The sequence below is a fragment of the Pistacia vera genome, unplaced genomic scaffold, assembly GCF_008641045.1.
Source record: "Pistacia vera cultivar Batoury unplaced genomic scaffold, PisVer_v2 Contig162, whole genome shotgun sequence".
Classification (NCBI taxonomy): Eukaryota; Viridiplantae; Streptophyta; class Magnoliopsida; order Sapindales; family Anacardiaceae; genus Pistacia; species Pistacia vera.
In genome coordinates, this window is record NW_022195705.1 from 564,046 (window position 1) to 578,050 (window position 14,005).

Consider the following 14,005-nt stretch of genomic DNA (forward strand, 5'->3'; position numbering starts at 1 on the left):
TAGTTTATGAAAAAGAAACAGAATATTTGAAATGATATATATATATGCTTGATAGCACAAGTGATTTTCACAGATGAAATACGTCTTCAATTGTCAATGTTGTCTACAACTGAGTATGCTGAAATATTTTTCAGGCTGTGTCAAGCTAACTGGTTTTCATAGTGGTCCTAGTGACCAAATTTCTGTGCAGAAGATATGAATGTATATGTCTTGAGGGCTTGAGTTGATTCCAATTTCAAAGCCTGTAACCATGCAAATGCTTAGCCCATCTTCTAGCCATGTAAGGGTCGTGGTAATCCCAACTTTCAACACTACTTGGCCTGCCACCAACGATGCTCACATCTGTTCCCGCCGCAGATTCTGTGCTTTCATCGCTTGTTTCACTCTTATCCCCTATACTCACAATGGTTTCCCCTGTTCTCACACATTCATCCACTCCACCCTCAACATAGCTATATTCCACACAAACTCGTTCCCACTCGCCCAAGTCCAGTAATATTCTTCTCTCTTCCCCCCCTCTTAGCTCTCCAAGCCTTATGATCCTGTCTTCTTCCTCAATTCTCAGCTGGATTTCTCTAACAGCGCCTCCCAATAGTCTTGCAAGGAACTCCTCGAATTCATGCATGACAAACCCATTAGAAGTGCCAAAGCCAAATCCTACATGAAACCGATGAACTGGAACGGGCACTTGCATGTTGGTAGTATGATATGTTTGAGTAGGACTATCAGACAAATGCAAGATACATGAATGCGGATTCTTGTGAGCTCGATCCTCAAGTATTTTTGTCCCTTTCTTGAGTCCTTCAATTGGATCCGCTTCCCCCATGTAGAAAAGACGGTCAATCACTTGTAAGGCTGTTCTCTTCCCATAGGATGTCATGCGCCTGAGCGGGAAGACGCGTGCTGCAGCAGATGAATAGGTTACAATTGCCAGACGATCAACAGGTCTGAGGGAGAATACCACTAATGCCATGGATTGCTTGAGAAGTCTAAGGTGTGGTCCATTGGGGCTTGCAACCAATACCAAATCAGTTGCTGGCTGATGTGCCAGTTTTACTGAGAGGTAGGCAGCTCTTGTATTTGAGGGGGTACACATATAAGGAGGCATTTGCCCAGTTGGTGGTTGAAACAATAATGATGAGGAGGAGCTGGTTAGGTGATTATGATGGTGATGATGGTGTGAACTGCGCCCAGCCCCACTCATATGCAGTGATGAATATGCACATGGGTGATGTTGAAAACCACAGGAGTGACCTAGTACTGGTGGTGGGATAGGCACTAGCGAGAAATCAAGTCGAGGAAGATTGGCTGTGTGGTCAGGCTCAATGGGGTCGTCATCATCATAACGAGCTGAGCGCAGGAAAGAACGCCTATGGACCCGGAAAGTGGCAATGGAGTCATCAAGAATGCGAAAAACAGGGTCATTTTGGTTGCAAGCAAGGGTACAAGCTGAAGGGTATAGGTTGCGAGGCAGCTGGGTCCAATGAGCACGGCAAATGGGACAGGTAACACTACCATGGCGGACATTGGAGGAGATGCAGGCAAAATGGAATGCGTGAGAGCATTGAGCTGTGAATATAGCTTGCCCAGGGCTGCTGCCTGTGCTGTAGCTCAAAGCTTCCAGACATATAGCGCACAAGTTCTACCAGAAAAAAGCAAAAAAAAGTATTAATTATTACATTTCAAATAAAAGAAGGTCTATTCCATAGATAAGAAGATTGATGCACTCAATAAAAATGTTACAACATTTCCAAAGGAGAAGTAAACTATAATCTAGCATGGCGAAGTACCCCTTATAGGAAATATGTTTATTGACTGTTCTTCAAGAGCTAAGATTGAGGGTCATCTTATATCAAGTGCATCATTCAAAAACTTTGGTTAAGTTTTATTTTTGAGTTATGTAAATTTGTAGGTACATTAACAAAGGCAAATGTGAATGAGTGGGTGAAAATGGTAGAAAGGGAAGGCAAAAATAATATTTGAAAAATAGAAAAAGAGTTGTTAGAAATCATGTGATGATGATGCGTACCAACAAATGGGGTCTGCAACATAGTGAATTGGATTTGCGTGTCACATGCTAAGCCTTGACTAGTGTTAGAGCCCCACATTGTAGTGTAGATTTGTTGTATGATTAATGAAGAAGCTTTGTGGTGTTTTTTGAAAATATGGCTTCTCTTTATGTTTTGAATTGAATTAGAGTGAATGATGAGCCTCGTCTTGTGTGATTAAAATAATTTTTATGTTTTCCAATGGAAATGAAAGTAGTGGGCACACAACAACAGACAACACAAATAAACATGAGGTCAAATTAGAGAGCCATTGGATTCCAAAAGTAAATGTTAAAATTACAACTGTTTTGATGACTTTTTGTGTTATGCAAATGCAAAGAAGGTTACTTACTGCAACAGCTAAACAATTCTTTTTTTCCCTTTTTTAAAAGGAAAGCTTTTGTTTAAAGGAATAAGGAATTAATGATGGGATGATAGAATTGAAGTACTTACCTTAGCAGTTACGTTGCCATTGTTGATGGTTGATTCAGCTTCCTCCACGGTTGTTTCTTCTGAGAAATTCTTTGCTTTCGTGGGGGACATTGCTGAGGAACCCGAGATCTGTCAGTTTTCACGCATAAACAACAAAAGAGCTGTCATCCACTATCTTCTTCCCAAAAAATTTTGCTTTAATCTTGTAGTTTATGAAAAGAACAGAATATTTGAAATGATATATTATATATGCTTGATAGCACAAGTGATTTTCACAGATGAAATACGTCTTCAATTGTCAATGTTGTCTACAACTGAGTATGCTGAAATATTTTTCAGGCGTGTCAAGCTAACTGGTTTTCATAGTGGTCCTAGTGTTTTTCATCATCTGTAGAATCTAGCTGAAAACTGTTCTGGAATTGTTTGATTGTTAGTAGTCTTTGTTTATAAATATGTGGAGTTAAATTTGGTAAAATTTTATATAAAACAACGTAAATATTTTGCTATGTTATGAACACAGTAATCTAGTATTGGTAATATGTAGAATATCTGGCACAACATTTTTTTTCTTTTGTTCTATTCATTCACTGTCCTTGTTTCTACATGAAGTGTTTTATCTACATTATATGTTTTATCTTTGCACTAATCTAATCAGTTAACTATCACTCTGCGTTGTTAGGATAGTTGTATTCAAAAGGTGGAGCGGCTGGCTTCAATAAAACAAAAGCAAGATGAAGACAAAGCTGCAGCAAGACTTCATTCATTCAAGTTTGTGTCATGACTTATGTGAAGAATTTACGCTTAAAGATTTCTCCAATTTTTTCTTATAACCGTCTCTAATTTTTTATGCAGCTCTAGTTGCAAAAGTAACGAACTTGCCATTCCATCTTCAGATAAAATTGAAAGGTTTCAATCCCTCAGGTCTACAAATTTTGCAAAGGTTTGCTCAAAAGATTTCTGCTGTGAGATCGTATTGCAGTTACTCTTTGTTATCCAATCTTAAAGGATCTACTTAGAAAACCCATTTTGTAGCTATTATTTTGATGGCTGAAATCTTATTATTATTCTTTCTTTCTTTCTTCTTCTTTATGAGCAGCCAAGGTCATCGGACATTCAGGAGCATGTACCTGTGCGATATCCTGAAATTGTTCTCTGTGTTGAAGTTTATCATAACATACGAAAATGGGTAAAGGTATAAATTCCACTGTTGTTCTTGGTAAATTTTGTGGGTCTTGGAATTTTTCAGGGGTCAATTGAATCTGCAAGGTTTAGTATATTAATTTTACTCTCAGCAGCTTTGTTAGTTCAATTTGGAGTCTCTTAGGTCTACCTCTGTTCTCAAATTATTACTTGACTTCTTGTGCTTTTTTCTTCTGTTTGGCCTTTTACTGTGCTCTTTTCTGTATACTTTGGTTGACATATGCTCAAATTGTTTGTAGACTCAAGAGTTCTTGGTACTAGGACGACAAACCTTGACTGAATTGAGAGATAAAATTTATTGCTTGACAGACCAAGTGATGCAGAAGGCTGGAGAGCATGATCCTTCCGGATATTTCTTGATAGAAGTATGGGCTCTATTCACTGGCCCCTTTTGATTTCCATGACAAAGACAGTTTTACACTTGTCTAATTAAATTTTGTATCTCTACAGGATGCATTTTACAATGATTTAAGAGATCCCTCTGCCATAGATTATAGCAAACCTATATTTGATTGGCTTAGGAACTCCAAGGATGAAGCTCTTAAAAAATGGGAATGCATCATAAATGGTGAATTACAGCAAAAGCAGAAGGCAATCCTTGGTACTGTGTCAACCTCACATTTGCCTCACTTCAGAGCTTTTGACATGCACACAACATGGTTTCGTGACTTGAGATTTCGACTTGGTGCAGCATATCTCTACTGTCATCAGGTACTGTTTTGGATTGCCATCTGTTAATGCCTTTAAAAGGGGTTTGTTGTTTCTGCTTTATTTGCATCTACTATTATGTCTCAGAATATGGCTTCATAACAATGTATGGCACCCTTACTCTTGTATTTGAACTTTGGATGCAAATACTAATAGCTGTTATTTTGAAGTTTGTGGTTAATCTACTTGCTATTCTTCGTTTTTTTTGCTTAAAAGTTCATGTACTTGGTTCGTTGCAGGGAGACTGCAAGCATACGATAGTAATTAGAGATATGAGATTGATTCATCAGGAGGATATGCAGAATCGAGCAGCTTATCCAATAGTCATATTTCAGCTAAAACCACGTACACAGAAATGCAGTGTTTGTAGGATTTACAGAGCAAAGAAGGTAGCTGTGGATAACAAGTGGGCTCAAGAGAACCCTTGTTATTTCTGTGATTACTGTTATTCCCTTCTTCATTCAGTGGATGGAATTCCACTGTATGAAAATTGTTCAGTGTATGATTATCTCCATGATTAATTACTCGCATAGAAATACTTAACATATTGAAGATAACCTCCATTTGTTATCCATGCTTTTTTTTATGATTAAGATGAGTTGCTACGTTGGCTGTAGTTGCTGTGATTATAACTTGTATGTCATAACTGAAAAAAAGGTTCGATTTTCAAACGGTAATGAAGTAGGAAACAACTCAACCGATTGTATTGTAGTTGTATGGCTGGTGGCTTCTGGAGTTTGGTTTTGGTAAAAACATGAGGCTATCACTGAGTGTTGGGACAATTTTAGGTTGTCTTTTGCAAAATCAATTTGAGTTTACACTTTGGGCTCCTTGCACAAGTAAATGGATTATGGTAGACTGATGGCTAATTCTATGACAGTTTTATCTGGTTTTTATATGCAGTAAAATGCTTCAAATGACTTCAAAGTGGCTGAAAATCTTGTAACTTAGATGACTTCTTTTGGATTTTGCTTTAATCTTGTAGTTTATGAAAAAGAAACAGAATATTTGAAATGATATATATATATGCTTGATAGCACAAGTGATTTTCACAGATGAAATACGTCTTCAATTGTCAATGTTGTCTACAACTGAGTATGCTGAAATATTTTTCAGGCTGTGTCAAGCTAACTGGTTTTCATAGTGGTCCTAGTGACCAAATTTCTGTGCAGAAGATATGAATGTATATGTCTTGAGGGCTTGAGTTGATTCCAATTTCAAAGCCTGTAACCATGCAAATGCTTAGCCCATCTTCTAGCCATGTAAGGGTCGTGGTAATCCCAACTTTCAACACTACTTGGCCTGCCACCAACGATGCTCACATCTGTTCCCGCCGCAGATTCTGTGCTTTCATCGCTTGTTTCACTCTTATCCCCTATACTCACAATGGTTTCCCCTGTTCTCACACATTCATCCACTCCACCCTCAACATAGCTATATTCCACACAAACTCGTTCCCACTCGCCCAAGTCCAGTAATATTCTTCTCTCTTCCCCCCCTCTTAGCTCTCCAAGCCTTATGATCCTGTCTTCTTCCTCAATTCTCAGCTGGATTTCTCTAACAGCGCCTCCCAATAGTCTTGCAAGGAACTCCTCGAATTCATGCATGACAAACCCATTAGAAGTGCCAAAGCCAAATCCTACATGAAACCGATGAACTGGAACGGGCACTTGCATGTTGGTAGTATGATATGTTCGAGTAGGAGTATCAGACAAATGCAAGATACATGAATGCAGATTCTTGTGAGCTCGATCCTCAAGTATTTTTGTCCCTTTCTTGAGTCCTTCAATTGGATCCGCTTCCCCCATGTAGAAAAGACGGTCAATCACTTGTAAGGCTGTTCTCTTCCCATAGGATGTCATGCGCCTGAGCGGGAAGACGCGTGCTGCAGCAGATGAATAGGTTACAATTGCCAGACGATCAACAGGTCTGAGGGAGAATACCACTAATGCCATGGATTGCTTGAGAAGTCTAAGGTGTGGTCCATTGGGGCTTGCAACCAATACCAAATCAGTTGCTGGCTGATGTGCCAGTTTTACTGAGAGGTAGGCAGCTCTTGTATTTGAGGGGGTACACATATAAGGAGGCATTTGCCCAGTTGGTGGTTGAAACAATAATGATGAGGAGGAGCTGGTTAGGTGATTATGATGGTGATGATGGTGTGAACTGCGCCCAGCCCCACTCATATGCAGTGATGAATATGCACATGGGTGATGTTGAAAACCACAGGAGTGACCTAGTACTGGTGGTGGGATAGGCACTAGCGAGAAATCAAGTCGAGGAAGATTGGCTGTGTGGTCAGGCTCAATGGGGTCGTCATCATCATAACGAGCTGAGCGCAGGAAAGAACGCCTATGGACCCGGAAAGTGGCAATGGAGTCATCAAGAATGCGAAAAACAGGGTCATTTTGGTTGCAAGCAAGGGTACAAGCTGAAGGGTATAGGTTGCGAGGCAGCTGGGTCCAATGAGCACGGCAAATGGGACAGGTAACACTACCATGGCGGACATTGGAGGAGATGCAGGCAAAATGGAATGCGTGAGAGCATTGAGCTGTGAATATAGCTTGCCCAGGGCTGCTGCCTGTGCTGTAGCTCAAAGCTTCCAGACATATAGCGCACAAGTTCTACCAGAAAAAAGCAAAAAAAAGTATTAATTATTACATTTCAAATAAAAGAAGGTCTATTCCATAGATAAGAAGATTGATGCACTCAATAAAAATGTTACAACATTTCCAAAGGAGAAGTAAACTATAATCTAGCATGGCGAAGTACCCCTTATAGGAAATATGTTTATTGACTGTTCTTCAAGAGCTAAGATTGAGGGTCATCTTATATCAAGTGCATCATTCAAAAACTTTGGTTAAGTTTTATTTTTGAGTTATGTAAATTTGTAGGTACATTAACAAAGGCAAATGTGAATGAGTGGGTGAAAATGGTAGAAAGGGAAGGCAAAAATAATATTTGAAAAATAGAAAAAGAGTTGTTAGAAATCATGTGATGATGATGCGTACCAACAAATGGGGTCTGCAACATAGTGAATTGGATTTGCGTGTCACATGCTAAGCCTTGACTAGTGTTAGAGCCCCACATTGTAGTGTAGATTTGTTGTATGATTAATGAAGAAGCTTTGTGGTGTTTTTTGAAAATATGGCTTCTCTTTATGTTTTGAATTGAATTAGAGTGAATGATGAGCCTCGTCTTGTGTGATTAAAATAATTTTTATGTTTTCCAATGGAAATGAAAGTAGTGGGCACACAACAACAGACAACACAAATAAACATGAGGTCAAATTAGAGAGCCATTGGATTCCAAAAGTAAATGTTAAAATTACAACTGTTTTGATGACTTTTTGTGTTATGCAAATGCAAAGAAGGTTACTTACTGCAACAGCTAAACAATTCTTTTTTTCCCTTTTTTAAAAGGAAAGCTTTTGTTTAAAGGAATAAGGAATTAATGATGGGATGATAGAATTGAAGTACTTACCTTAGCAGTTACGTTGCCATTGTTGATGGTTGATTCAGCTTCCTCCACGGTTGTTTCTTCTGAGAAATTCTTTGCTTTCGTGGGGGACATTGCTGAGGAACCCGAGATCTGTCAGTTTTCACACATAAACAACAAAAGAGCTGTCATCCACTATCTTCTTCCCAAAAACCCAAAAAAAAAAACAAAAAAACAAAAAAACGTAGAAAAACTGATACTATTCATTTGACATTTGGTACAAGAAAATAATCAAGAATGGCTTTAACATTTCTGGGTTTCTCTTCTTGTTTACTGTTGATAGATACACAAACAACGGAAATTTTAGTTTATTTGATGACCCTTTAATCTCTGAGCTGAAATTGTAAAGAGTTATTGAGATGAGAAGCCATATCAAATGAATGTAAAAGGGCATTTAAAAAAAACTTAAAAGCTTACAACTCGATCAACAAGAGCAGGAGGACTGCGCCTGGAGAAGGACCCACAAGCAGCTACAACCATTTTCTTGGCTGCTTTTCTCAGCTTTGAAGCCCCCATTATGGCTCTCTTCTTCTTCTAGCTGATTCTTCTTCTTCTGGGTGGTTTTGAAATATACCAAACCAATAAAAGAAGAGGGTGAGGGTGAGAGTGAGCGTGAGAGATAAAAGAGAGAGAGCAGAGCTGAATGGGCAGAGACAGACACACTTCTGCCACTTCTGTAATCTGTCTGTCCAGCCCCTTGTGTTACTTTTTTAGTTTTAGTTCTTCTTTGCTTACACACATTTATAAACACAATCCCTTTCACTCTTTACCCTTTTCTTAACTCTTTAACTCTTTATTATTTTATACCCCCATTTTCAGTAAATACAGACAGTTCTAGTCTTGTTGTTCTTCCCATTAAAAATATATATTTACTCAAAACTACTTTTCCTTTTTGTTAACTTGTGCTGTGAAATTAAAATCTTCTTTGTTCTTTTTCCACTTTCTTGTTTCCTTTTGTTTCTTGTTATTAACACATTTCTGGCGTATTATTAACAGTACATTTAATCGTCAAAACTAAAATAATAAAGTAGTGCAGAGCAGTTTTGTTTCTTTATATTTGTTTGACATAAAACACATATTTCATACACTACAAGATACCCCTTTGACTGCAATCATAAACCCTCATAAATCTTTTCTTTTCTTTTAAATTTAAATCATGTGAAAAACAAGTTATGTGACACCAAATTTACAATGATGGTAAAAGTATACCCATTTGAAATGAAGGGCAGCAACTTAATTCATGGGAATTATACAAAAATCAAAAAAGAAAAGAAAGTACTGAAGTGGGGAGCAAAATGCAGAGCAAGTTAATAATAAATGCAAAATGTAATAAATAGATTGTTGAATTAGTGGGAAGCAATATTGCAGCAGAGTGCAAATTAACAATGGTGGCCCCTGTGACTGTGAAGCTTCAAGGGACCACCTTTCCTCACCCTCCCTCCACGTCCCACCTTATTATTATTCATTGTTTTTGGTTCACAGTGGAACAACACAACACCAAGCTCCTCCTTTCTCTTTCTGTGCTTTTTTTAAAGACATTGTGCGGTTGCCATTTTATGCTTTCATCAACCCTTTTTTCTTCTTCTTCTTATTTATATACATTTCCTTTCTACATATATATGAATCATAGTGACATAGAGACAAACCATAAAAAAAAAAAAAAAATCAACCCACCTCAAAATGTATTCAAAATGAGAATAACTCTAATAAGAAATCGAACCCACATTAAAATATATTCGAGTTTACTCTATCTACCAACTCTACATCCACCACTACTACGCACCTAATTACACAACCTTTTGCTATTTCATTAATGGTGGTTCTACTTTGTTGGCTATCAACTACAAGATTGTTCAAGTTTAATCCTTAATGAATAATTAGGAAAACATACAAAAAGAAAGAAATTTTGGTACTTGTTAATGAACAATTGGGACCATTGTGAATAGTATACTATATATTGTATAAAGGAGATCAGAGATCATATCATGTTAAAAAGCAAAAGTTAGAAGTGGGGAAAAAGACCGTTAGATTTGAATTTGAAGTTTATATGACTATGATGGCTTCTGTTCTTTCATCTTTGTCTTTTAATCCAAAGCAACTACTCCACCACCTTGGCGCCAGATTATACTTTCCTTCAACCACCTGCTTTCCAAATGCCTAACTCACACACAATGCTTTTAATCAACTGTAAACTAATGTATATGGAAACTGGCTAGATTCATATTCAATAATTAAACTAGGCTTATACATGATTCCAAACTAATTATTGTTTTCGGGTTTTATGTCAGTGTTTTCATCCATAACGATAGCTAATGTACGATTCTCATGAATAGTGCAGTATAAAATTTTAGTGGTTTAGGTTGGCTGAACCGNTATGATGGCTTCTGTTCTTTCATCTTTGTCTTTTAATCCAAAGCAACTACTCCACCACCTTGGCGCCAGATTATACTTTCCTTCAACCACCTGCTTTCCAAATGCCTAACTCACACACAATGCTTTTAATCAACTTGTGAACTAATGTATATGGAAACTGGCTAGATTCATATTCAATAATTAAACTAGGCTTATTCATGATTCCAAACTAATTATTGTTTTCGGGTTTTATGTCAGTGTTTTCATCCATAACGATAGCTAATGTACGATTCTCATGAATAGTGCAGTATAAAATTTTAGTGGTTTAGGTTGGCTGAAACGAACCTGATTTTTAATGTTGATAGAACTTGATGAATAGAATTATTAAGAGAGTTCATTAGACTGACACAACGCAATACAACTAAGCTTTACCTACCAATTAAAAATATCTATGAAACAGGGAACTAGACAAAATATTAGTTTTAAGACAAACACTGATTACTGATATTGTCTATATTTAAGCACCCATCAATTCAGTTTCCAATCAAATTAGAACGAATGGCTATTAATTATCTGGGTGGTTGAGCTTACATTGAATCCGTGATAATCCCTCTGGTCTGTAGGGACATGGTTAATTACAAAATGATCTTGAAGTTTTCTCATTAAATGTGGTAGCACCCTCAGGGAATGTGTTTTGTTGAAGATGTTTAAAATGAAGTTATTCAAAGTTTGGAAGGAGAACAGTTCCCTAGAAATGAGAAAAAGGACTTGTGGTAATATAAATAAAGGATGCTACTAGCAGTATTGGGACCTAAAAGAAAGAGAATCTATATATCTTTAGTGGCTGACATATGGGAAGGCTTTGAACGATCTATCTTTGCAACCACACCCATCACATTCACACCCACATTAAAAGAAGGAAAAGAGGAAAGCTTCCTGCTGTCTGCACTACCTTCAATTTATTGCTATGCTAGCCTACAAAGCAGAAATATGTTGTTTTATTGCTTTCATAAGGTTGGCCACTTGACCAAGTCAATCCTGTGAAAGGGCTTTTTGTCTCTCTACTTATTTTATTCATTCATTCTCTATAATTAATTTCTATCTTTATTCTTTTCCTCTTGTTATTTTTTCCTCCAATCAATCATCTTCTTTTTGTATCTGTTTTTGATCAAAGATTCCTTTAGTAATTCATTTTTGAGCTTTGGCATCTTCTAATATCTTGCCAATGAAACACAACTTTGAGAACCCAGATAAAAAAAAAACTCTAAAACAAGTTTCAAAATTTATCTCTCATTTCCTAGTGCTCTCAATTCAAACTGAAAGTTCAATTCTTGGCTTCTATGTTCAAAAAGAGATCACATTTGCAGCTTTAAGACAATGATTGGCTAATTTGAAAAACTTGAATTACTAGAACATGTTACTTTACACAACCTATATAGAAATCAATTTTCTTTCTGGTCAGCAAAGCAATAAAATAATCGGATTAACATTCAAGGTGCACAGACTTCCACTTTTAAGACCAAATCATAAATGGAATATGTGCCAGTGAGCAAAATACAAACCTCAGAATGTATGGCTTTCAAGATTTTCTTGAATATTCTATTAACCTCTTTATGAATAAAATGAATTACGAGTGACTCACAATTTGCTTTGGTACTTTGAGAACTATACCGATAAAGATGGTTTCTCTTGTTTATAACCCATGTCCCTCATTGTGGGTAACAGAGTCTGCCGCAGAAGTCCATAAATCTCCTCAACCTGGGGATGAGACCTGTCCCCCACAAAGAATAGATGACTCTTGCCTTTTACTTCAATTTGACTGAAACCAGGAACTTTCTTCACATTCTTCTCCTTCATCTTTTTCCTTACTTTCGCAAACTCATCCCATTCCCCACATGCTGCGTATACATTAGCCAATAGAATGTATGAGCCAGAGCTAGTTGGCTCCAGCTCTATTAGTTTCTCCCCAATTTCATCTGCTATTCTTACATTCCCGTGTAACCTGCATGCACCAAGCAATGCCCCCAAAACAGCAACATCACACTCATCAGGAGGCATTTGGCAAACAACCTTCATGGCCTCCTCCACTTGCCCTGCTCGACCTAGGATGTCCACGAGACATGAATAATGCTCGGCCCTTGGTTTCAAACCATAAGCATGACTCATAGAATTAAAAAGCTTTTGACCTTTCTCTACAAGACCAACATGACTACAACCTGATAAGACTCCAATAAATGTAATTTCATCTGGCTTGACACCTGCCTTTAGCATGCGTACAAAGGCAGGTAAAACGTGGTAACTATACCCATGGTTTGAATATGCTAATATCATGGCAGTCCATGACACAACATCCTTGACATCAAGATATTCAAATGCAAGCCTAGCAGAGTTGACATCACCAATTCTAGAATACATAGTAACAAGAGCATTTGACAGCGAGGTCTCATGATCAAAACCAAGATGAATAGCTAGTGCATGAGCTTGGGTGAGCTCTAGCATGCCCTGGCAAGAGGTTAATACGCTAGTGATAGTAGTCTCGTCAGGCATAAACCTAGAATGAAGCATTAGGTTTAACAGCTTTAAAGCTTCACCCTCCAGTCCATTTCTTGCATACCCATCAATCATCACATTCCAAGTCGCAATATTTCTTTGTGGCATCAAAGTGAAAATCTCACTAGCTTGAACCATGTCCCCTTCATCAACATATGCTGTGATCATTGCATTCCAAGCTACGATGTCTTTCTTAGGCATCTGATTGAAGTAATCCCTGGCAAGTTTCGCCATCCCATTTCTTGCCAAACCAGTAACCATAGTTGTCCATGAGACTGCATTCTTTTGAGGCATTAAGTTAAAAAATTGAAAAGCTTCATCAACTCTTTTAGCATTTAGACAACCTGAAACCATAATGTTCCACGAATATAAATTCTTTTCAGGCATTTTATGGAAGAGGTTAAGAGCTTCATTGATTTGGGCATTGTCAATATAAGACTTGATCATTGCCGTCCAGGCTACAACATTTCTCTCAGGCATCTGGTCAAAAATATCACGAGCTTGATCAATCAAACCATTGTGCGCATAACCCAAAACCACAGTTGTCCATGAGACCACATTTTTCTCCGGCATTTGATCAAAAAGCCTACGGCCTTCATCAACTTGTCCCACTTTAAAATACCCCGAAATCAAACTAGTCCATGAGTAAACATTCCTCTCCAACATCTGATCAAATATTTTCCTCGCATCATCTACTCGACCCACCTTAACATACCCACTGATCATTGCGGATTCAGCAACAATGTTTATTTCAGGCATTTCCAGAAAGAGTTTTTCGGCTTTGGGCAAACAATTGTTTTTTAAATAGACGGTGATCATGGAAGCATAAGAAACAGTATCTCTTTGACGCATTTCATCAAACAACTTCCTTGCTTCTTTGACTTGACCAGTACGACCTAGGTGACAAATCTTGTTATTGTAATTGTAAACATCCCAACTAGTTGGCCTCACCCTCGTACTTGAGACTTTTTGTTTTGTGTGAGAAGAGAAAGAGAAGGAAAGGTTTGAACGTGCCAGATAAGAAAATAAGGCGGGAAACTTTGAAAGATGGCGACGGTAACGAAAAAGTGACATGATTAAAATGAGGATTGTGTTCCATGCTAGAGAACCATCACCAGGGTTTATATGATAAAATCACACTGGATTTCAGGGAAGAGAAAAACCAAAAATGGTCAAGTTCCTGACCAACCTTCTTAGTTTATTTTCAACTAATGCAA

The 14,005-nt window shown here is 37.7% G+C and overlaps 4 protein-coding genes across 4 annotated transcripts; 1 reads left to right on the forward strand and 3 right to left on the reverse strand.

Moving 5' to 3' along the window:
- Positions 1–9: 9 nt before the first annotated feature.
- On the reverse strand, positions 10–2,603 carry LOC116125278 (E3 ubiquitin-protein ligase WAV3-like). Its single transcript, XM_031411021.1, has 2 exons — positions 2,502–2,603; positions 10–1,642 (listed from the first exon to the last, which is right to left on the reverse strand). The coding sequence occupies exons 1-2, from the start codon at positions 2,589–2,591 to the stop codon at positions 236–238; spliced, it is 1,497 nt and encodes a 498-aa protein (XP_031266881.1). The 5' UTR covers positions 2,592–2,603; the 3' UTR covers positions 10–235.
- A 178-nt stretch (positions 2,604–2,781) lies between these two features.
- Positions 2,782–5,354, forward strand: LOC116125308 (snRNA-activating protein complex subunit). Its single transcript, XM_031411048.1, has 7 exons — positions 2,782–2,856; positions 3,160–3,248; positions 3,333–3,420; positions 3,577–3,672; positions 3,920–4,045; positions 4,131–4,391; positions 4,628–5,354. The coding sequence occupies exons 1-7, from the start codon at positions 2,782–2,784 to the stop codon at positions 4,907–4,909; spliced, it is 1,017 nt and encodes a 338-aa protein (XP_031266908.1). The 3' UTR covers positions 4,910–5,354.
- A 33-nt stretch (positions 5,355–5,387) lies between these two features.
- On the reverse strand, positions 5,388–8,630 carry LOC116125286 (E3 ubiquitin-protein ligase WAV3-like). The gene is made up of 3 exons (XM_031411031.1): positions 8,304–8,630; positions 7,872–7,979; positions 5,388–7,012 (listed from the first exon to the last, which is right to left on the reverse strand). The coding sequence occupies exons 1-3, from the start codon at positions 8,400–8,402 to the stop codon at positions 5,606–5,608; spliced, it is 1,614 nt and encodes a 537-aa protein (XP_031266891.1). The 5' UTR covers positions 8,403–8,630; the 3' UTR covers positions 5,388–5,605.
- A 3,071-nt stretch (positions 8,631–11,701) lies between these two features.
- Positions 11,702–13,887, reverse strand: LOC116125317 (pentatricopeptide repeat-containing protein At2g35030, mitochondrial-like). The gene has a single exon (XM_031411058.1). It carries the CDS (start codon positions 13,860–13,862, stop codon positions 11,904–11,906), a length of 1,959 nt encoding a protein of 652 aa, XP_031266918.1. The 5' UTR covers positions 13,863–13,887; the 3' UTR covers positions 11,702–11,903.
- Between the last annotated feature and the right edge of the window lie 118 nt (positions 13,888–14,005).